Genomic DNA, 23,704 nt, shown 5'->3' with positions numbered 1-23,704 from the left:
TCCTCCCCTTGACCCTGGATCTTTTCTGGTTCCATCCTCCATCCCTTGTCCCCTTCACCCCTGGCCCCTCTCCTCATCTCTCCATCCCTCAGCCTCCTGCACCCTGGCATGTCAAAGGTCACCAGTCCAAGGTCACCAGCGTTCTCCCACCTGCTGCTACAACGACTGCAGTCTTCAGCTGACATTCTCGCCACAGCAGTGTGCTGTGCCCACTCAGGGGCGCTCTCCACCCTCTGAGGCTCCCTCTGCAGTGCCTCTCCTGTGCTGGGTACACTGTTCTTCCAGCTGGAGCCAGGCCCACGGCCCAAGATGCAAATCAGACCAGGACACGTTACCAGTGAAAGTGTTTAATAGTTAAATTAGTTAAATAGACTTTTCAATTTCCATGGGAAATCATAATTGTATTCATTTTTGCAAGAGCAGGGATAAAAAGTGTGCACACCCCTTGGAGGGAATGAAGAGCTAGCACTACACGTTGTCACCAGTCACTGCCGGGATGGAGAGGATGGGTCCCCACAAGGCCAGGGAGGCCATGACCAACAGGGGAAACACAGGAGAAACTCAGCACACACATTACTCAGGTTGGGAGCAAAATGAAAACCCAGCACCACTGGCGGGCCATATGGAGGGGTCAGGGACTTGAATACAACACCATGGAGAGAGCCAGCCCCTCGTGACAGATGCAAGAGGCGTGATGCAGAATTCAGAGGCTGGAGCAGCAAAAGCACAGAGAGACTAAGGCTGCCAGTTTTAGGTCCATAAGTTTTGCTTCTCAGAGCTGTGTTCAAACTGGGGTGGGAGACAGTGTGTGGAAAGGGGAGGGTGGTGCTAGTGTCCAGTGAGAGGTGCTGCAGGTGGGCATCAAAGTAACATTTCACAGCTGGCATATAGCTGCCTCCTCACCTCCTTCAAGCCCATGTTGGAGGAGAGAATAATGCTGCCCTGAGAAGCAACAAGAAGATCTGGGCACAGGACCAAAGGATTCTGTTTGAATATGTCTCTGTAATAGTATATCATTTCCCAAATGCCTCCCTCATAGGGTATAAAAAATAGAGCTTTTTCTTGGTATATTTGACTGCTCCCTCCCCCCAAAACAAAAATCAGACAAAACGAGATTTCTGTTAGCTTTGCCCCATGGACTCTGAAGCTGGCCTCTACTCTTTCCTCTGTCTGGTTTGCAGGTGGAGAGCAAAGCCACCGCCCTTTCCTTGCCTGAGGGCTGCACATTACATCCCCAAGTCTGAGGGATCATCTCCCGAGAGAGCCACCTGCACCTTGGCCAACAGAGGAGCCGGGCAGGCGAGGTTTCCTCACACTCCCAATGCCAGCTGAGCTCTCACAGTTGCAGGAGCTGCCTCTCTGCAGGCAGCAAACACTGACATCTCAGGGAGTGGAAGGCTGGAGGGTGGCCGAACTGTCCACCGCAGGTTGAGGCTGCTTCCCTTGATTCCAACTTGGCCTGAGATGGGAAAGAAGCTTTTGTTTTCTTTTCATTTTGTTTGCATTTTACTTAGGGGAAGTGGTGTGTGTGTGTATGTTTGTGTGTGTGTATATGTGTGTGTGTGTGTGTATGTGTGTGTGAGTGTGAGAGAGAGAGAGGTGGGGTAATGTGTGCATGCATCTTCCTACCTATGGTACCCCGAAAGGACATGCTCACTGTTCTGGTTGGACCTGGGGAAATCTTAAGTGAGGGAAACAGGTGTCCTGAATGAGACCAGTTCCGCAGCATAAACACACACACACACACTCCAGTACATTGACATACGTACAGTACAAATGAGCACAAATGCCCTGCTGTGCACAGCTGTTTTCTAATATAGAGAATTTACAAAATATAGAATTTGGTATATTTGTTAGATCTCCAAGGTTTTCAATAATACAAAGTAAAAAATACAAAAAGACAAGTTGGGGTCCCCGCCCTCCCTCCCCAGTGGCATCCTGCTTTGCCTGTGGGTTTCTTACACGCATACAACTAGCATAGTCTAAAGAAGGGCACAGAAACGTGTTTTGTTTTATTTAATAAATATTTTCTTTTTCTCAGAACCACCACTCCTTGCTCCGAGGCCTCTGGCCTCCCCCTCGCAGTTCTGCCCCCTCCAGGGGGCACCGGCTGTGTGTGTGGGTGTGGGAGGAGCCCGCGAGGAAGGCCTCGGTCCCTCCAAAGCCAGCACTCCTGCCCGGGGCCCCCTCCGCCACGGAGCAGGGCCGCAGCCTCGCTCTGAAGTTTAAAGGCTCACATAGAAAAGCAGCCCCAGGGCCCGGGGCCAGGTGGCGCCGCCTCCCGCCCGCCGAGGCCGTGCTCCCGCGGCCCCGCACACGGGGCTGCCGCGCCCAGGCCCCTCCAGCGGCGCCTCTCCGCCCGCGCACGCGCCGCAGCACCCGTTAGAAAACGAGATTCCGATCGAGTCTGGCGGCGTCTACTACAGGGGGAGACATCTTTGGTCAGCTTGGTGCTCGCAGGACGCTGGCACCCCGGGGCCTGGGACGGAGGCCGTCCGCCCGCCAAGGCAGAAGCTGCTTCTGGAGTCAAAGTGGAAAATCTCAGGGCGGCCTCGTGGGCTGGAGCGAGGCTTCCGCCGTTTCTCTGGAGGCCAGGCTGCCTGGCGTCCGCGGCGGCTGCTAACTGGGCGGGGGCCCTCCGTTGAGGAAGTACGTCATCATCTCGCCTTTGCCCTTGACCTTGACCACACCCCGGCACTCCAGCTGGTACGTGTTGGCGGCCAGCACCTGGTACATGTCTGTGGTGACCTAGGAGGCAAACGAGGAGAGAGGACAGGCCATCCATGACCTGAGCCCTGACTGCCTCCGACTCGGAAGGGTGGGCGGCGTGCCCCTGCGGGGCGGCTCGTCCGGCGAAGGGCCTCAGAAACCGGAAGGACGGCAGCGCCCACCCCTGCTGCGTGGCGTGGCGAGCACCTCACGCCTGCGGCCCGCAAACTGCCTGTCACCGTCCACAGTGGGAGAAACGCAGACGCTGAGGGGAGGCGCTCAGGAGCTCACAGCCGTCTGACTCCCCACAATCAGTGCCCAAGGGTTTACCAAAGTCTCACTCCTGAGTGATCAGAAAGTTCTAGAAACCGGTTTTTCACCACAGACAGTTGGAGAACCACTGCTGATCTCATTTTATCCTTCTGTGAGGTAAGAACTATGACCTCAGGCTCAGAAAATCTAAGTCACTTGCCCGATATTACGTAGCTAATAAATGCTAGAGCCCGGATTCACTTCAGATGGTGCTGCCTGTCTCTGCTTTGGCTTTTGGAACAAAGAGGGGAACTCACAGGTGGTTTCAGTAATGACACAGCACTACTGCAGGGCGAAGGGCCAGAGCAGGGGGCACAGGAGGAGCAGGACAACTAATGCCTCACCACAAGGTGATCCAAGAGCCATTTCCGAGCATAGCCAGCACCCGCCCCCTGCCAGCGCCCCCATCACATGCCTGCTGTGGGACCAGGGAGGAGGGGGCAGCATATTCGTGAAAGGTAAGCCCCACGCAAAGGCGAGGTGCTGGGTTGTCATGCGGTTACTGACTGAGCCCCTCACACCTGTCTGTGGGCGGGGTTGGAGGCTCTGTAAACACTCATCCTGTCTCCCCATCTCCCTTCAGGACCCCCACTCCCATCCTGCTGTCCCTTCCCCCGCCCCCCGCTTTGGCACAGGGATGGAGGTGAGAGAAGGCCATCTGGCCAGGGCCCTCAGGCAGCACCCACAGGCCAGCCAGGGCTGTGCTGGGGTCAGCCCCTTTGTTCAGAGGCCCCCCAGGGGAGAGAAGTTAGGGGCCAGTTAAGCAGCGTCAGTGTGAGCAAGGACCTTAACAATGGCCCAGTCTGCACTTGGGAAAACCAAGGCCGGGGAGGCTAAATGACCAGACACAGCCTCACAGGGACCCGGGGGTGCCAGACTAGAGCCCAGTCCAGGGCCTCTCTGTGTCAGATTGGAGCAGAAAGAATCAAGGAAGGCCTGAGAAAAACAAAGAAAAGCAGCTGAAGAGCGGCAGGCCTGGGAATCACAAGCACCAGCCGCAAAGGATGAAGAGAGGAGAAAGTCTCCAGGTCTCTGGCCAGGCACCTTGGCTGTTGAGGCTGGTGGGAGCACCATCCCGGGACCAGTGGTCTCGTCTGGTTCTCAGAGCGAGGCCCTGAGTGCCGTGGGCTCCATTTGGCAAGACCCTGCTCGTTGCGGCCGCCTCGTGTCCGCTCTGCATGCCTGGCTTGGCATCTGCAGCTGGCTGCCCTCATTCCCCCCCCTTCCTTCTGTGGCCAGTAGAGGGCTTTGCACAGGGTAGAAGATCTGTCCAAGGTACTGACGGACCAAAACACAATTGTGTTCTCCAAGCTTCCAAGATACCAGCGCCAACTGCCCCATCACCCTCAAATTTGGCTGCAGAAATTCTGACTGGGAACAGTGGGCGGCCTGCTGGAAGACCACTTAGCATCACACAGAGGTCCCCACGTGGGCACTCCTGCACTCACCTGGATGCGGTCGGGCACGCCGGTGCTGTCCATGCGGCTGGCCACGTTCACTGTATTGCCCCAGATGTCGTACTGAGGTTTGCGGGCCCCAATCACCCCAGCCACTACGGGGCCGATATTGAGCCCTGCAGGGGACAGAAGTCAGAATGCTCATCAGGGTTCAGACTGACGCTTGCCCTGCCCGCCCTCACTACCGTTCCTCCCTCGACACTCGGCAGATTCTCCGCCTGACTCTTGGCCTGAAGACACCCAGGGTCCTCCCGCCCTGAGGCTGTGCCTAACCCCACAGCTGCCACTGCTCTGCTCCTATTGCATGCTTGCTAACTTGAGACGACAGGAACCCATTCACATAGCCGCTGCTCCTGTGTCCTCACCACCCAGGCAACGTTCAGCTCCTGCAAATCCACCGCTAGACTGCCCTCTTCAAAGTTTCCAGTTAACCTCTTGCGTTGTCTGATTGCCTTTCCTTAATTCCCCCTCTCTCGGTGGCATTTAAGTTTTCACCTTCAATTCACACTCAATATACCAGACTCGCCATTTTCTTCTTCCTTGCTCCTCTGTTTGTTTCAGGGGTGCCACCATTCTCGTTCTTAGAACCTACCTCCTAACCCACCTCCCTGCCCCCAGAGTCTCCTCTCTCCAGGTAATCCTCCCTCAGGCCTCTGAGCCGGGGCGGTGATGCCGCAGCACCGTCCACATGGGCTCTCCCTCTCCATCTCTCTCCTACACTTCTGCTCCGGTCTGTCCGCCTTCCCAGTCCCGCCCAAGACAACACTGGGCAACCCTGCCCCTGAGCCTCTGCCGTGCTGGTCTCCACCTCAAGTGTCCTTTCTCCTTCTCTCCTGGCGAAGTCCTTCCTGGACACATCTGCCTCAACCGGCATTCGCTAGACATGTCCTGCCCCATCTCCAAGCCCCAGGGTGCTCCCTCCTATTACATAAACTGTCTCTCACACTGGGCCTTATTAAGCCTCGCTGTTGCTTAACTATTTCTTGTGTGTGAGCGGCAGGACCACAAACACAGCAGAAGCTCCCACATAACACCCCTTGGTCACTCACTAAGTCAGAAATGTCATCAGTTTTCAAAACTGTTCCCTCCACGACCCTCCTCTTTGGTCCCATCAAACCACATGTAGCTTATTACCTCACGTGCTATTCCCAGGCTGGACTGTCGCCCTCACTGGCCAAAAGCCACGCTCCCCAGGGAAGACGTTCCTGAGTCTGTAGGATGGGATCTGCCACACAAGGCTCCCAACTGCCTGCCCAGCTACTTATCTGCCTGCCACTCAGTCCCCAGTCCTGGTCCAATGAAGGAGCTGGGGCAGCTCACAGAAATAAGTACACACTGGGAGAAAAGTGCAGATCAATGCGGGTGAGGGAGATGGGGTGAAAGGAAAATAAGAATGGCAACATCACAGGAAACCAAGAGTGACATTAACACAGAAGCACAGGCTGCCCGTCAGTTAAAGCAGGCCCCCAGCTGGCTCTGGTCTGGCTTTCCAGCAGCCGATGCAAAACGAAAACCTGGTCCAGTCCATAGGCATGTGTCCACAGGCCCACACGGCCAGCTCCTCAGGGAAAGCCCAGTTCCCAACACTTGGGCCAGAACGAAAGGTCTCCTGAGGACATTCATGATCACAATATTGATTTTTAGGAATTCAATATTTCAGTCTAATGTGCTAATTTTTAGAATTGAAATACCAGTATTTTTGTTGGTGAATCTCTGTTCCTTTTTTAAAAAATTTGAAATCTGAATAATTTTTGGCCTGAGATATTTCTTGGAGGGGGGGTCGATCATACATTAAAATTTTGACAAGAACAAAGGCCTGCTCTTTTGGAAAGCATTCTTTACCTCCACCATCCTCAGAAGGAGGAGAGAGCAATGCTCGACAAAGCAGTTTCTTCTGAAAACGAACTCTTACTCTGAAAGCCTGGGCATCCTTGGCAAGATACGTGCTAAAAAAACAAACTGCTGAGACACCTTGAACCTTATCAAGCAACACAGTCAGAGCTGTGATTCTGAGATCATTTTGTGGATATAGTAGGGGAGCGAACAGGCAAGTGTGCTGATGTACGCGGGTTTACCCTGCGCTATTCTTTCAGCTCTTCTGTAGAGTTGAAACGTGTCAGAATAAAAGGTTGGGGTAATAAAACAACAAAATTGAATACCAAAAGGTGTACGGCACAGGGAATATAGCCACTATTTTATAATAACTTTAAATGGAGTATAATCTATAAAAATATTGAATCACTATGTTGTACACCCGCAACTAATATAATACTGTAAATCAACTATACTTCAATTAAGAAATAAAATAATAAAATTAATACAAAAAATGAAAAAAATTATATAGGGTTTTGGTTCAAAGATTTTCTGAACAAGTAGAGTATGGCTCTGCCTGTTTTGAAACTGACCCAGGGCCTCTGCTCAGAGCTCCCCACTCTCTCCCGCAGCGGCCCTGCCTACAGGACACCACAGCATCTACGAAGCTCCTCAAAGCCACCCAGCGAGGGCCAAGGCATTTGACAAAGAAGGGATCCAGGGAAGATACGTGGACTTATCTCCACATCCTCACCGTTTCTTTCCCCAGTTTGCGTAGACCAGAAGAGCTTTCACAGCACCTAGAAGATCTTGCTCACGTGCGCACAGAAACCACTTGGAGCTCAGCGATAACCTCTCTCTGAGTTCCTGCCTCTCCCACCGGGGGCCCCTCTGCCCTTGGCACACAGCAGCCCCCTACAAAGCCTTTCTGGCAGGCACAGTGAGTGGGAGAGGCGGGAACTCAGAAACAGGGTGTCCAGTGCTTACCACCATGCAGAGGAGGCACCTCCAGGCCCTGGGAGAACTCTGCTGTGTGATGGGGGCCCTACCCCCACCCCTCGGGCAGCGACACACTGCAGTGTTAGCCTCTGCTTGGATCGGGTCATGGTGGCGGCATGGGGGATGGTGGGTGGGAGTCCCAAGAAGCCCTCGGGACTCCGGGCCGGGCTCACCAATCTTCATCTGGAAGTTGTTGAAGGAGTGCTCGTTGATGTACTTCATTTGGTCCATCAGCTTCATGGCGAAGTCAGCCAGAGCTTTGATGTGGGTCTTGCCCACCTTGTCATAGGTGGAGTCATTGAGGCCCGAGGCGGCCATGTAGGTGCTGCCGATGGTCTTGATCTTTTCCAGCTGCCTGAACCGATCCTCACTGATGATCTGGACAGACGGAGGACAAGCTGGGTCACCCCCAAGTTGGGCACCGAGGTCTGCAGGGAAGTGTAGCAGCAGGGCCCCCTCGTGTCTCCCCAGTTCACAGAGGGGGGCCCATTTCCGTCACCAACTCAGTGCAAAGCCCTGGTGCTCCCCAACAGTCAGGCCTTCTCCAGCACTTACCCTGTGGCTGTCTAGTGGCTGTGGGCTACGAGCCCAGCCCCATACAAGAGCCCCTGGGGCCAGGTCACTAGTCAGCTCTGGGGCTCTGTCCCCCGACAGGGATTGGCAGCCATTTTCCCCTTTGCTGGCTCAGGTCTCCATCCCTCCCAGGGAGACCTCCTCACCATTGTCCAGCAGGACGCTCTTCTCCTGTCTCCAGGACCTACCGGAAGCCTGTCCACACCCATTGCAGCCAACTCCAGTTACCCCACCGCCCGGGAGTCTCGGGGCCTGCTTCTGACACTGCCTGGTCCCAGCTCCATGCCCCAGCCCCTGTATTCCCGCTGGGCTCGTCCCTCTCACACTCACTACGCGGTGAGCGCCCAGCCCCGAGACTGCTCTACTGGTCACAGTATCCCCAGGGCCTGGCACACACTGGGTGCTCAACAAGGGAGTAATAAACAAAGAAGAAAATGTCTTTGTTTCTGCCTCTGCTGTTCAGGGCTTTGCATCTTTGTCCTGCCTCCTCCTTTAGCCTGGGAACTCCTCCTCCCTTGGACTCTCTCAAATGCTGAGTCCCAGCCTGGAGCCCCATCCAGCCCTAGATGGCATGAGAGGAATGGCGGGTGACGGGGGTGGGTCAGCCAGGAGGGGCCGCGATGGGGCAGCCAACGTGCACAGACTGCAAATTCAAACAGCTGGGCTGAAACCCCAGCTCTGCCGCTTGCAGGCAGTGACCCAAGGCAGGACGTTTAACGTGCGGGGGCCTCGTCCTCCCCATCGTGACGTGGTGATGGGGTGGAAATGTATGCAGATGCCTGTGACAGTGCCTGGGACACAGTCAGAGCGCCTGACGCCTCTGCTCACATCTGGTGATGGGAGAGGGGGCGTCGGGGCCCGGCCGCACCTCGTCAAAGTCGGCGATGATCTCGTTGAGCAGCCGCAGGCACTCGACGCCCTCATTGTTGGCCTCCAGCTCCACGTAGAACTCGGAGAAGTTGGCGATGGAGGCGAACATGACGGCCACGCACTCACACGACTGATAGTAGAGCTCATCGTTGCGCCGCTCGCGGGCCAGGAAGTGCGCGGCTACATCCTTGGGCAGGATGTTGTGCAGCAGCCGCCGGTTGTAGGCCTGCAGCTCCTCCATCTCCTCCTTCTCCTCGGTGGCCTGGGACAGAGGGCTCGGTCAGGGGGAGGGCAAGCATCGTGCTGCTTAGAAAAAGGCAGTGCAATCCGCCCACGTGCCAACGCAGGCCCAAGATTTCAGCAAGTGCTGACTTTGCATCCTCGCTGCTGTCTCTACTTCCTGGTTTTCTATAAAGAGCATCTCTTACTTTGACCAACAGAAAAGAGAGATCTGTAGGTAGCTAACTCTTCCCGCCTGCCTCTTGGAAAGCGACGCCTATGAGGGCATTGATCCTGAAGGAGGGAACCCTGAGTGGACACAGGTCCCGGAGGAGAGGCCGGAAGGATCCTGTCTGCCCCAGATGAGGAGAAGGCAGGAGGGTAAAGGGATGGTCCAAAACCACATGCAAATGGCCCTCCAGCCACCCAAAGGCTCCTCGACTTTCCATTTTCCCCTTCATATCGGGAAATGCGATCAGAAAGACAGTTTGAGAAAAATCACTTTAGCAGACTGACCACAGAGAAAATGGCTCGAAGCGCTGCCCGTTCTCCCTGGTTCCCTGAGAGCTGACTCACCCCAGGGTTAGACGCAACCCGCAGGGCCAGGAGGTGCAGGTACCCCGAGGTTGCCACCTGGGCGGGACAAGGACATCACTGATGACTTTGGTTCTCCCCTAGCTTGGGTCCTGGGTCTGGGACAAGCTCACTCTCCAGGATAAAGGGACAGTGCAGAGCCCTCGGGTCAAGAGGCCAACAGCAGCCCACAGGCTGAAGCACAGAGGTAGTCCTGCACCTCGGCATGTGAGGAGCCAGCTGACCAGAGTGTTCAAGGAACGCGGGGGTACAGACTGGAGTCTGCTGGCTTCCTCCCCTCAATGGCAAACAAAATGACCCCCTGAACTGGGGGTGACCGTGTTGGTAAGGCAGGCAGGCAGGTAGGCAAAGGATCACTGGCAGGGCTGTTTAAAAGATCTAGCCAGCCTGCCTGGGCCTTCCCTAACTACACATGGAGGCCTTTCTGTTCACTGCAACTAGAACATCCAAAAGGGCCAGGACTATTTCTCAGGGCCCCGGCCCTCCCGGTAGGCGCTGGCTGCCTCCAGGGAAGGAGCTGGCACACCCACCAAGCCTGCAGGACTGGGTCCAGCAGGGAAGGAGCTGGCACGCCCACCAAGGCTGCAGGACTGGGTCCAGCAGGGAAGGAGAAAGCTCAGGGACCCTGAGGCTCAGGGTCTAAGCCTTGCCTCGGAGATGAGAGGACCCACTTCATTCCTGGAGCCACTGGAAACGTGGCCACAAGGATGGGGATCACACCCGAGGAAGCTCCTGGACCCTCAGGTGCCTGGGGGTGGTCCAGCGGGCATGTGCTATGTGCTGTCTTCCTGCCAGGTGACCTCTGCTCCTATGAGGTGGGACAGTTTGACACCCCCTTCCCCATAAATAAGTGCTACCTGCTCCTGCTTGGGAACAGGTGTGCCAGAGGGAGAAGGCTGGAGTGGGAATCCCTGTACTTCTCGCCTGCTATCCCATGGAGGAGCCCCAGCTGGTCCATCTGCCTCTGAAAATGCACCAGACTGCCCCCACTCCTGCTCCTACTGCCCGCTGAGACCACATGCCTGGGGACCCTGGAGCACCTCAGCTCCTCTGATCAGCCTGCAGGTGGCAGAAATGTGACACGTGCCTTCCCAGAGAGCCTCTGCCCAACATGGCAGGCAGGGTGGCTGTGGAGGCTGTGGGTGGGGACTCAGGGAGCAGAGACGCGGCTGGGAACGCACGCCAAGTGCAGAGGCCCTGGCCAGGTATGCCTGCCACATCTGGGGAACTCTGCCCAAGACATACTGGCATCTGCCAGCATAGCCAGCTGCTTCTAGGGCTGGGCTCTGCCCAGGCAGGATAGCTTAGGGGTCCACAGACGCTTGCTGGTCCTAGTAAGTTCCAAGCTGCGGGAGGGGACAAGAATGGGCTCTCCCGAGAGCTGAGGCCGAGTGGAGGGGGCCTTGCAGGTTAGGGTGTGTTCCTTGTGCAGGTGCTTCAGGGAAGCTAAGAACCCCAGGCTCCCCACCTCCCCGTCAGCACCGCACCCACCCATCACGACCACAGACCCAACAGCTAAATGGGCTGCTGCATGAGACTGGGCGTGGGGAATGGACCATCACTCACCCATCCCAAGGACCTGCGTTCAGGTTATTGTTTATCCCTCCCCAAAGCCCTGGAGCACAAGGGGAGATGGAGGGAGGTGGACGCATCATGAGCCTGTCAGAGAGCTTGAGTGGAGAGAGGCTGACGCACCTAGCAGGTAAAGACACGCTCACCTCACCCCACCCCCTGCAGACACACACACAGTGTGCATGGCCTTCTTAATTGTTTTCAAAATGGGAAGTGGTCAGCCACTTCCCTTCCAATTTTCCCTTCCTTCCCGCCCTTGTGCAGAGCCCTTGGTGCCTGAAGAAGGAAGTGATCAGAGGAAGGGGTGCCACATGTGGTATGTTCAGTGTGCAAGGAAGCAGGGCAGTGAGGGGGAGAGGGCATGGTAGGGCAGAGAAGGGGGCTGGGGTGGTTGGGAGGTCGGTTCCATCGAGCAAATGAGTAAATATATGAAAGGAATGGAAGGGGACGTTCTCACTGCCAGAGATGATATCTGCATGCATGGAAGGGAGAAAGCTAGAAAGAAGCCTGAGGTGTTGCATTGGCAATGGGTGTGCTGCTATAAACTCATGGTTTTAAATATCAACAGACAGATATTGGAGCAGTATCCATCTATATGTATGTGTGTATGTGTATGTTTGTTTCTATGTTCCTACGTACCTACATACATTTCCTAGCTTTGTCCACAGAGAGGACCTAGAACAGTGAGTGCCCTGATCTGGGTTTCTAAATACCATTCTCCACTAAAAAGAATTGGGGCACTCTGAAGGGAAAGTACATGATGAGCCCCAGACATCATCTTGTGCCAGAAAGTAAGAAGATGCTCAAAGAATGATGGACCCAACTGAAGACACACCGACCAAAGCCAGGACAATTAAAGCATTAAAATAAATAATGAGAGGAGCAGAGTAAACCCCACTGAATTCGATAGGAATCTATGAGTCTATGCTGATGTAGATAAATGAATGACCAAGTAAATGAGAGGGGGAGAAGGAGAGCTCTGCCTTACAGGAGAATGCCGATTAACAAATGCAGAAGGAATGACAGACATAGGTCATCGCTACCTGGCAGGCAGGAGTCAGCAGTGGATGCTGAGGCTGGTGGGTGAGGTTTGCTGGAGATCAGAATATTGGCCTAATACCAGAGTATCTTTCCACAAAATGCTAATTGAGTACAAAGGGGAAGATGGGGACCTGACAGTGGAGAAGTCTGGCGGACGCCCACTTGAGTGGGTGATCAAGGTAAATGTCACCAGGGGTGGGACAGGCCAACATAGAGGAGTCCCCAGGCTGATGCTCTGAGAAGTGCACAGTGTCATTTCCACGGTTTTCCTCCAAGAAGGCATAGCCTGAGTCTGGACATGGGAAACATCAAGGGCTCTAGACTGAGGGTCACAGAATAAGGACCTCTTTAAGACTGGCAAACATGAGAGGAAAAGAAAGACAGGAGACATGACAGCTAAATGCATAGGGTACACCAGATGGGATCCAGGGCCAGAACTGGGACAGTTGACACAACGTGAACAGCTCTGTGGGTGGGATGGTATTGTGGGTGGATAGTGTTGATTTCCTGACTGGGAGTTCGCACGGGGATAACGCAGAGAGTGTCCCTGCTTTTCGGAGGTAGACACCAGAGAATTTAGGGGGGTGATGGGGCATCGTTTCAGAAGAGAGAGAGAGAGTGTGACGGAGCAAATGTAGACAAATGGCTGGGGAATCTGATGAAGGGACTCGTGGAGTTCTTTATACTGTTCTTTTAACTATTCTGTAAGCTTAAAATTATTTTTTAAAACTTCCTCCCATAAAAGAAGATAAAAATGGGGGTGGTGGTGCATGGGTGTGGGGTAGGAAGTCAGGGAGGAAAGATGAAGAGTGGAAATAACCTGTTTCTGCAGCCACATGTGGAGAGGAGCACTAACAATACAAGTGCCTGACATCGACTGGGTCTCCAAACCTCCCCAAACCCTCAGCGCAGCTGGGGTCGGCGGCGGGATGGATGGGGGCGGGCTGCAGCTGGGGACGCAGGAGGCAACGGGAGTGCTTTGGGCAGATGTTGGGGCCTCAGACCAAGGGGACTGGAGGAAGTCTTGTCCACAACACACCCCTTTTTCCCTGGCTGTTTTGGTTCGGGGAGGTTCACCCTGGCTGGAAGCTGGAAGGCTTCAGCTCTCTGGGAGAGACAGGCACCCGCCTCATGGCTCCTCCAGGTCTTCCGGGGCTACGAGAAAGCTGCTGTTGCCTGGGCACCGGGGCTCCAGGCTACTCTGCTCAGCAGGCAGGCGGCCTCGGTTTGACCCTGTGCCCTCAGGAGCTGGACAAGGCCCCGGGGTGCGGGTCAAGGGGCAGCTGGTCACAAAGATGCGGAGTGGCAGGCTCACCCTCCCTGGCCTCCGCCCCTTTCTCGGGGCCTTTGGAACACAACAGGGTCACCCAACAGCAACCACCTTGGGAGGGGCTCCCTGGGGGCTCCTGGGGAAGGCGGGGGGTGTGAGCAGAGGAGTGGAGGGGCGTTGGCCCTGGACCCCACAAAGCCTGGTCAGCCCCCAGGAGAGAGCTGGGGACCTCCTGGGAGCTTCCCCAAGAAGAGAGGCGTGAGCAAGTCGGGAGGAGGCTGGGAGGCTGCTCTCCGAGAAGAGAAGGTGCAGCCTCACACTGGGTACCCCCGAGGCCCCTCCCAACCCAGGGCATTCCGCATGGAAAACACGCTCCCCCAGCCTCAGGGCATCCCCACCGGAGACACCCAATAGCAGGGGCAGCCAGATGCCCGTCTTCACTCAGCATCCAGCGAAAATCCAGGGCCTCCTGCCCCGGCCCGAAGACTTTAATCTCAACGTTACTAGGAAGCGGAGGATGGAGGAGGCCTAAGCGAGTTGCAGATGAGCTGAAGAAGTGGTCTGCACACAGGGGCCAGGCCAGGGGAGGCAAAAAAGGCCAGGCTAAGCTATGCCTTGCAAGCGGCTGGGCTGGAATAACAGGTCTGAGCCCCACCTTCACTCCCATCTAAGACCAGGTTTTCTCTTGGGGCTTCCCTGGTGGCGCAGTGGTTAAGAATCCGCCTGCCAATGCAGGGGACACGGGTTTGAGCCTTGGACTGGGAAGATCCCACATGCCATGGAGCAACTAAGCCCGTGCGCCACAACTACTGAGCCTGTGCTCTAGAACCCGCGAGCCACAACTACTGAGCCCGCGTGCCGCAACTACTGAAGCCCACATGCCCAGAGCCCGTGCTCCGCAACAAGAGAAGCCACCGCAATGAGAAGCCCACGCACCATAACAAAGAGTGGCCCCCGCTCGCCGCAACTAGAGAAAGCCCGCGCACAGCAACGGAGACCCAACACAGCCAAAAATAAATAAAATAAAATAAATTTATAAAAAAAAAAAAAGACAAGACCAGGCTTTCTCATGGGCCCTTGGGTGCCCTCTCCTGCACCTTTTGAGGTGGTCCAGCAGGTCGGAAGGGGCCACAGGGGCTGCTGCTGTAGCACCTGGAGTACCCTGTGCATGGCCCAGCAGCACCCCTCCTGCAGGTGGACACAATCAGGGCGCAGGGCACAGAGACTGTAGGGCAGAGTGCTGGCTGGATTCCAGTCCCACCTGGGCACCCAGCACCCAGCACCTCTGCCCCTGCCTGGGCCACCTCTCATCAAGGCCAGGACACAGCCACCTGGCTGGACTTCCTGTCGACGATCTTTGATGCCCCTTCCAGCCATCTTCCCCTGGAGGGGTCTTCAAGCCCAGTTTAGGTCACATCGAGCCCTGCTCAGAAGCCTCTGGCACCAACTCCTGCACTAAGGCCTCCGTGGCCCCAGGACTGCACTCCCCCTACTTCTCTCTTCTCCTCCTGCCACTGTTTTCCCCCTGCCCTCCTGACTCCTTGCTGCCTCTGCCACAAACTGGGCCTGTCCATGCCTCCCCTCTGTCCCGGCATCTGGATGCCCACGGTCTTTGTGACTGAAGAGCCTCTCTCCCAGGCCCATCAGAGTCCCGGTACCAGGCACTGTCAAGGGTGGGTTTGTCTGGAGCGCCAGGGTTTTGCCTCTTGGCCTCAGAGAGCAGGGAGCAGACTCGCTGGGACGCGGGGCACCGGTCAGCTGGTGAGCAGGACACCTTGTCAGTGCAGAACCCAGGCCCAGCCCAGCCCAGCGGATGAACTGCTCACTCACAAAGTGCCATGAGGCCTGGGAGCCCCGCCCCACCCTTCCAACCCCACCTCCGACACCCCCCCCAGCCCGGGGCCACCCACCTGCAGTTTCCAGAGGAAGTCGAGGCGGGCGGTGGACTCCACCTGCTGCGCGTGCAGGTACAGGGCCAGCACAAAGACCGAGATGATGATGGGCGTCACCACCTTCAGCGCCACCTTGGTCGCGTGCTCAGGGCTGCAGGCGGGAGGTAGATGTCCTGGCACTTCATGCCGGGCTCTGAGGCCCCTCAGGCCTTTTTTTCTACCTCCCACTCCAGCCCCCCTATCCTCACCCTCCTGCTCTAACTGCCTGAGGTGTGCCTCCTCCAGGAAGCCTTCTCGGTGGGCAGCCCCTGCTCAGCCTGCAGCTCAGCAGGCAGCACTCTTCTCCTGATGGCTCCCTCTCCCCCATCACTGGGGCGCTTCCCTCTGGTTACATCAGGGGATGAACGAGGCCCTTGTAAAAGGCAGCGTGTACATCTCAGGTCTTTCTCAGTTGACAAGACAGGGGTTGTAACAGGGGAACCAGGCAGGCCATACTGACCATCTCTGGGCAACCTTGGGCAAGTCCTCTTAACCTCTCTGAACCTTAGTTTCCAAATTTGTAAAATGGGATAACACCCATATTTCAAGATTGTGGTAAGAATTACAGACACTGTATGTAAACTCCTTGTACAGTGCCTGACAAACAGTAGAAAATCCAAAACTGGTAGCTATTATTGTCTGACTATATTTCTGTTAACATTATTAATACTCTCAATAAAAACAGCTGTTCCTGACCCTGCTCCTGTCCCAGCAAAGAGCCCAAACCTTGAAGGCTGTGTAGACTCCCTGCCCAGAAGCAGCCCCGAGGCAGGGCCTAACCTACACACCCTGCAGGCCTCTCCGCTGCTCCTCTCCTCTGGGGGCAGAAGGGGCACCTGTTCTCGTGTGCCAGGATCTCATGCATGCCCCTGGGGAGAGCTTGAGGCCTGTGGAATGACCTGTGGATCCTGATGACCTTGGTCACTGAGTCTATAAATCATCTTGGGGTGGTAGAGAGATCATAAAAGAAGGGCACCTACCCAGTGAGGCCCCCTTAGTACCTAGGGAGGGGAGGGCCTCCTCCTTCATCATCCACCTTGCCACCAAGGCCCCCTCCCACCTGGGCACTGCTGCCTTCTCTGCTGGGCTGGTGGCCTGAGCTGGTGGCCTCTGGCTGCTCGGTGCCAAGGGCAGGCAGGGGTTGTATCAGGGAACTTGGAGAAACAGCTTCAACTCACCACTGGGAGGTCCCGTTGTTGTTGAAGTCTCTGTGAACAGGAGTTGGGGAGGGCTGTTCAGGGCTGCTCCCTGCATCAGTAGCCTCCAAGCCTGCTCTGCTGCCCCCCACCCCCTGCTGTGCCCCTCTACACCCAGCTCCGCCTTCCCACGCCTCCTACTTCTGCCCCCACCACTGCTGCTCCTTTGCCACCCCCCCCCCCCGCCCCCAGCACCCCTCTTCCCAATCCAAGGTCACTTTCAGGATGGGAGGCTTGCAGAAAGGCCAGCCCCAATTAGCATCTGGTCACCATGACCACAAATCACCCAGCCCTTACCTGGGACCCTGGGGCCCTCTCAGCACATCCACCTGGGCAGAAGCCTGTCCCCTCTCCCACCCCAGCCAGTCGCTGCCACCCAGAGGAGGAGAAACACTACACCTGCACTGTCCAGTATGGTAGCCACTAGCTACATGTGGCTACTGAGCTTAAAATGTGGCTAGTACAGGTTAAAATGTCCTGTAAGTGTAAAATAGATACTAGGTTTTGAAGAATTAGTGTGTAAAAATGTCAAATATTCCATTAATAATTTTAAACTGACTATATATGAAAATAATATTCTGAATATATTGGTTAAATAAATACATTATTAAAATTAATTGCTTGTTTTGCCTTTTTAATATAGCTACTAGAAAATTTTAAATTACATCTGTGGCTTGCATGATTTATCTAGTGGACAGTGCTGCCCTAGAGCCACGCCAGGGTCTCCCAACCCAGAAAGGACCTCCATTCTCTGTGGCTGCTTCAGCAGGAGGCGTGGAGGGGCTCTGGGGAGGGGCGGGGCAGGAGAGAAAGAGGAGGCAAAGTTCCCAGCTCCCGCCCTGATCCACAGGGAGAAGGGTCGACCTCCTCCCTCTCCTGTCCCCAAGGGGCTGCAGCCTGCCCCGCTCATGATGCTACAGCGTCTCCCTGTCATCTGCCCACAGCCCTGCACAGCTGTGGAGAAGTTCTTCCTTGCATCTGACTTAGATCCTTCACAACATCTTCATTTTCTCAGGCGACACTCTGCACAAGAAGGTAACATTTCCGACCCTGGAGTTATTGCCTATTTTATCCATGACTGTACCTTCACTGCCAAGCTCAGTGCCTGGAACAGGGTAGGCCCTCAATAAATATTTTTCAGTGAATGGATAGATGGATGAATGGATCCCTTCCTCTAACTCAGAGAAAGTACAGTTCGCTGCATTTTCTCAGGGGACACAGACCTGTCACTCACGTGTTTTGCTCTTCCTGATGTATGTATGTGTGTGGGGGGGATGGTAATGGGAAGAAAAAGGTACTACATATCAGGCACTTTACATACATTTTACTACTATGGGTATTATTATTCCCATTTCACTGGGAAAAAATAATGAGGTTCAGGAAAAATAGCCAAATGTGTGTCTGAGGCTGAGATTCAAACTCAATTTGACCCAAAATCAGAGCTCTTTCCCCCCACGGAGCTACCTCCCCTGGAAATCTGACATCTGTCACTATATGACCAGGCTGACTGCCAGCTAGATAGCCTGGGGTACAACCCCCATACTTGCCACCTCTGGGCTGTAGGATTTAATTGCTCACCATCACAGCCAGGAGCCTTTGAGCAGTGCACAAACTACCCAACCGTCCAGGGTGGCCCTGCCTACTTTGCTGAGTTGCTATGAGGATGAAAGGGATAAAGTATGTCCAACTGCCTGGCTCGAGGCAGGACAAGTGCCCACAAACAGCAAAGGCTGTTCCTTTGCTCGCACACACCTTGCTTTCCAGCTCTGTTGGACCTTGACCCCTCTGCGCCTGAGGTGCAAGGGCAGTTAGGTGAAAATAGGTCATCAAAGGCTGCCCTGGACAGATGAGGAACAATTCACTGAAGCCTGAGGTCAGGACTGAGTAGGAGACTGGAGGCAGAGGGACAGGGGACCTAGTAGCCCTGAGGCCACCCTCACCACTGGGGGAGGGATGGAGGGAAAGAAACAAGACACTGTGTTGCTTTGCCCCGGTGGTCAGAGCTGGGAGCAACAGAACACTCCCCTGGCAAGCCCCCTGCGGCCCAGGAACCCAGCCTCCCGCTCTTCCTGCCTCTCTGCAATGCCCCAGACCCCGTGCAGAGCGCGAGGCGGGTGCCACCTACATGGCATTGGCTGTGACCAGTAGGTCGGCATTGTCAAAGAGCGTGACACCGGGCACCTCAACGACAAGCACGTAGATGAGCTCGATGGCCAGCATGAGCACCAGCTTCCCGATGCAGCTGATCTGCAGGAACACGGAGCAGGCCAGCAGGCTGAGCAGCACGCTATAGGTGAAGTACTGTGGAGAGAGGGCAGCGGCTTCAGCGCCCGGGCCCCGCCCTCCCCCGGCCCCGCCCCCGGCCCCGCCCCCTAGCATCCCTCCAGTCTGAGCTGGCCTCAGGTGAAACCGGGGGTCTGGGGATGTTTCTGCTGATGCAGACTTGTACTGTGGTGTGAGTGGCCCTGGGTAGGAACCAGGAGGTGGGGCTCCAGGCTGAGGAGGACCACTACCAGCAGTGTGGCCCAATGGTTAGAGCAGGGATCCAGGCTCAGGCAGACTTGAGTTTCAGCCCTGATTCATTATGGACTGTTTGTGTGACTTAAGCCATTTATTCAACCTCTCTAAGCCTCAGTTTCCCCATACGCAAAACCTTCTATCTCATGGGCTTACTGTGATGATTACACAATATGAGGCCCCTGGCACAGTGCGTGGTGCCCTCCATTACTGTGGGAGCGCAGGCTTCAGCCCCTGACCTGCAACATAACATGCGGTGGCAACATCTGAACTGACCTTATTTGGTGGCCAAACTGACCTACTGATGTGATGCGAATTATCACCTTTATCCTGCTTCCTGTGACTATTCATACATTTTGCTGCAGAAATATTTCTGTGTTTCATTATCAGGTGCTGCCCATACTGCACTGGGGTGTGAAGTAACCTTTTAAAATCTAAAAAATTCCCAAGTCAAAGACATATCTGACCCAAAAGGTTTCAGATGAGGGATTGTGCTCTTCCCTGTACTTTGGGGAAATCCTGGTCTCTGAGCCTCAGTTTCTTTCTCAGACAACCAAGGGGCCAAACCAGGCGATCTCAGAGGTCGACTTCTGCTCTGTTGTCCCCTGACACTAGTCCTAGTCATGTCAGCATCTACTATTTTTCTCTTTTAGATTTAGCATTGTTATTTCTGCATCAGGCAGAGCGACTCACTGTTCGCCGCCTCTGCCTTGGGCTGGAGGCCAAATTTGGTGGCTGGCAGTGGGACAGTCCCTTCTGCCTAGGCCTTCAGGAACCCAGAGGGGGACTGCAGAGGCCCCTGGCGGTTGGAAGGGGGAGGGACCAGCCTCAACTCAGCAGCAGGAAAGGGGCAGAGGAAGGAGTAGGGAAGGCACAACCCGATACATCAGCCCTAAGGATAATAGTCCTGTCCTTGGGGGATGGGGAGGGGAACCCAAGCGCCAGCCTGGACTCCTATTCAGACCCTGGGCCCAGACATTCAGGAGGCCAAGGCTTAATACTGAGGTCCACCTCAGGGTCTGTGAGGAGTTGCTGAATCAGAACAACACTTGTGGGATGGGGTCAGCCCGAGGGGTCTGTAGCTGGTAGGGCCTGGGATCTGAGGGCCTGAAATTGGTCGGGCTGGTGAGAGCTGAAGTCTGTGACCAACCAACCATCTGCCACAAACGAGGAACCAGAACAGGCCCTGACACCACTGCTTTGTTCCCTCACTCTCCCATGGAGCAACCACCAAGGGGCATGTGCAAGACCAAAAACAGCCTCTGCTTCTCAGCGAACAGCCCTCAGGCAGCAGCTCCTGTGGGCTGTCGGCCAGATGTGAGAGGGAAGAGAGGTGGGGAGCAGAGGGTGGGTGCTGGAGCATGGCTGCCTGGGCAGAGGGAGGGCTTGGCGGGGGCCCAGGGGCAACTGGTCTAGGTGAGCACGGGTGAGGGTGAGCCCTACCCCTCACTGAGTTTCCCTTGCCCATGTGTACAGGGGAGTAGGATCAGGTCCATTCCCTGGGGCAGGGGAGGGAGGCCAGCACTGTGACAGCCCACGGAGCCCTCACTGCAGTTCTGAACCCTTGTAATGAGTCATGGGCCCTTTGGGAATTGGATGAAAGCACGGGCTTTCTCCCCAGAAAAGGGCAAAAACTGCCATCATCTTACAGGTTTCACGTGAGCCCCGTCAGGGAGCCGGGTTGTGGGAATCACCCAATGCTTGGAGCAAATACCCTGGGCTGGAAGCCTGGCCCTGCCGCTCGCTGCAAAACGGCTCCCTGAGGAAGCACGGCAGGGTGAACGAAGCACCTCACGTACCGTAGGCGCTTAATGCACGCTGCTCTCGAAAGGTTCTCGCCATTTTTTAAACCCAATAGCCTGTAGGTACATGATTTCTTTCTGGGGTGATGAAAATGTTCTAAGGTTAGATTATGATGATGGCTGCACAAGTCTGTGAATATACTAAAAGCTACTGAATTATACTTTGAATGGGTGAACTTGGTGGTAGTACTGGTTTGGGACTGGATTCCCTTTGCTCCCCTCTGCTCTCTGACCCACAGCAGAGGGGTCAGACAGGTCCTCCTGAGGCCGTTATCAGGTATGCTGCTGAGGCTGAGGGTTGAGAAACAGCTCTGCTTTCAGGTTAAGAGCAAGAATTCTGAAGCTAGGTGACCTGGGTGGGAGCTCTGGCTCTGCCACTTACTAGCTGTGTGACCTTAGGCAAGTTACTTAACCTCTCTGTGCCTCAGTGTCATCTGTATAAAACAGTATCTTTGTCATAGGGTTGCTGTGAGGATTAAATGAGTAAATGTGAAGCCCTTAGCACAGTGTCTGGCACATGGTAAATACCATATAAACAATAGCTATGCTATTATTGTTGTTACTGCTATACTGAGGAGGTCAGCCTTGTTCACTGGTGTCTGGCACAAAGAGTGAGAGAGACTGAGGGGGAAGGAGGTCTCTGGAATGGCAGTGAGCTTGAGGGCCCCTGACTGTCCATCAGAGTAGCCAAGGGCAGAGAGGGCTGGGGTGGCAGGTCCCCAGCCGTGTCCAGTCCCTCCCTGCCCAGTACCTCGGGGAAGTTGCAGTTGGGCCAGGGGCTGCCGCAGAAGCCCCGCTCGTCACCCAGGCTGTAGTTGCCGGCTGACTCCGCCACGTGGCACGCGTTGACCTGGCTGGCACTGATGTTGTGTTCGTCCGCCAGGCAGCCAAACAGGTCCTTGGAGTTGCACGTGAACTGGTGGGGGAGGAGAGGGTCAGCCTGTGGGGACCAGGCCAGGGTAGCCCACCTCCACAGGCAGCAGGTGCCCATCCCGCCTCGCCTCAGGTGCAGCCTGACACTGGCCGGGACAGGAGAGGAGCCTGGAAGAGGCTGAGGAATGGGCAAGATTTGCCCAGCTACCCAGGGCAGGGCTTGTAAACCTCCCCTGGGGCATACTTCCCTGAGTCTTTCTGGCTCCTCCAGCCTCGAGAGTGAGGACCAAAGGCTGTGTGAGAGGCTTTAGGAGCTAAATCTGATCCCAGACCCGAGGTGAGACCCAAATAAGAACTTCCAGGGCCTGGGGGAAAGTCTCCTCCCGGCCCATGCTTGTGAGGTACAGGGCTCCACTGGGTTTCACCCAATGGGCTGAGGAGGCGCTGGGGAGGTGGAGCCACCCACCATGTTGACGAAAGCCGACAGGAACACCAGGGTGATGGTGAACACGCCCACCAGGGTGCTGTTCATCTTGGACCGCACGATCTTCCTGGAGAGCCTCTGCAGCGGGGCCGGGAAAAGCTGTCGCGGGGCAGAGGGAGGACAGAGATGGAACAGAATTCAGTGGACTCCGCACACCGCCACAGAGGAGCTCGGTGGAGGCCCTCCCCACCTTTGTCTCTCGCCAACAGAACCACAGGGGCTTTCCTGACCTCCTCCCTGTGGGCGAGCCTCCAGCCTCGCACCATTGCACCCCTGCTTCCAGGCCAACCACAGCACAGATTCTGCAGCTGGCCAGGAGGGGGTCCACCTGGGGAGCTCACAGGTAAGAGAGGTAGGACGAAAGGAAAGATGCTACCTTCACCCCAACGGGGAAGCAGAGAAAAGAGCACATGTACCCGCTGGGTGAATGCTGGGCCGCTTGGAGTTACAGTCAGGGAGGGGCAGGAGGTGGGAGTGAAGGAGACATGGAGGTGCCCAGAACGTTCCCAGGGAGGGCCAGAAGGCTTCAGGGAAGAAGTAGGGAGCTGTGGGTCTGAGGGCTTGGAGAGAACCTGGGGTCTGGAGGAAAGGGATGGGCACGTGAGAAGGGGGCAGAGCAGCGTGTAAGCGGACAGTGGGGCCCCAGTCATGTGAATTAAGTGAGTTTTCTTCAGCAGGATTCCCATGGATCTGCCATTTCCCTCACCTAATCCTCCCTATATTTCCTTCAGCTAGACAAACTGTATGTCCATTCAAGACCCGCTGCGGTTTTGGTAATTAAATGATTGGGTCTACCAAATCTGATACACTTGGCCTTGGCCCCCATGTGCTCTTCATCTCCCAAGCAACCTAGACTAAAAAAGAAGTTGACAGACCCCAGAAAAGGGAAGTAGTGGATTCGTGCTTCCCCCATCCTACCTACCTTAATGCCTCCTGGTAAGGCTGATCTGCAAGCATGCCATGTGTCCTTTGGAAACGCCTAAGGGCAGACGAAGGTGGTGGAAAAAGCACTCGCCAGAGCCTGGAGGCCAGGGTTCTAGGCGTGGCTTTTCCTGTGTGACCCCTGAGCACACCTGCACATTCTGGCTGAGTGTGCCAGACTGCAAGGCTTCTCCACCCTCCGATACAGAGCATTTCTGTAGCTGGTCACACAGACAGCTAAGTAGGCAAGGGGACACAGTGTGACCACGGTGTGACTGCTCATTCCCAGTGTGGAGAGGACTGGCTTGTGTGCTACGATGTTTAAGGCCAGCAAGTACCGGGCCCTTGGTCCAGTGTTCCTCAGCTGTGACCCAAACTCACTACATGCAGGGTGTCTACATGGGCCCATCAGGTTGCCCCCATGGGACTTTGGGAAACCAACACAAACATGCTGATGATTGTGCTGCTTGCTATGCTGTGAGTAATACAGTCTCTTGTCTCTGACCCAGGAGTCTCGTGACGTCTGCCAGTTATCTATGAAAGAGCAACAAG

General features: G+C 55.5%; 1 protein-coding gene across 1 annotated transcript in view; it reads right to left on the bottom strand.

Moving 5' to 3' along the window:
* Positions 1-331: 331 nt before the first annotated feature.
* The window catches only part of ADCY5 (adenylate cyclase 5), a 157,386-nt gene continuing 134,013 nt past the window's right edge, over positions 332-23,704 (bottom strand). The window contains exons 13-21 of the mRNA XM_059920966.1: positions 22,214-22,330; positions 21,626-21,790; positions 18,681-18,856; positions 16,538-16,567; positions 15,339-15,471; positions 8,731-8,994; positions 7,463-7,667; positions 4,470-4,594; positions 332-2,748 (exon numbers count right to left, since the gene is read on the bottom strand). Coding sequence (XP_059776949.1) covers positions 2,620-2,748; positions 4,470-4,594; positions 7,463-7,667; positions 8,731-8,994; positions 15,339-15,471; positions 16,538-16,567; positions 18,681-18,856; positions 21,626-21,790; positions 22,214-22,330 — 1,344 coding nt within the window. The 3' untranslated portion in view covers positions 332-2,619. The remainder of the gene's footprint in view (positions 2,749-4,469; positions 4,595-7,462; positions 7,668-8,730; positions 8,995-15,338; positions 15,472-16,537; positions 16,568-18,680; positions 18,857-21,625; positions 21,791-22,213; positions 22,331-23,704) is intronic.

Source organism: Balaenoptera ricei, chromosome 4 (genome assembly GCF_028023285.1).
Source record: "Balaenoptera ricei isolate mBalRic1 chromosome 4, mBalRic1.hap2, whole genome shotgun sequence".
Lineage (NCBI taxonomy): Eukaryota > Metazoa > Chordata > Mammalia > Artiodactyla > Balaenopteridae > Balaenoptera > Balaenoptera ricei.
This window is presented reverse-complemented; position numbering and strand designations above follow the sequence as displayed.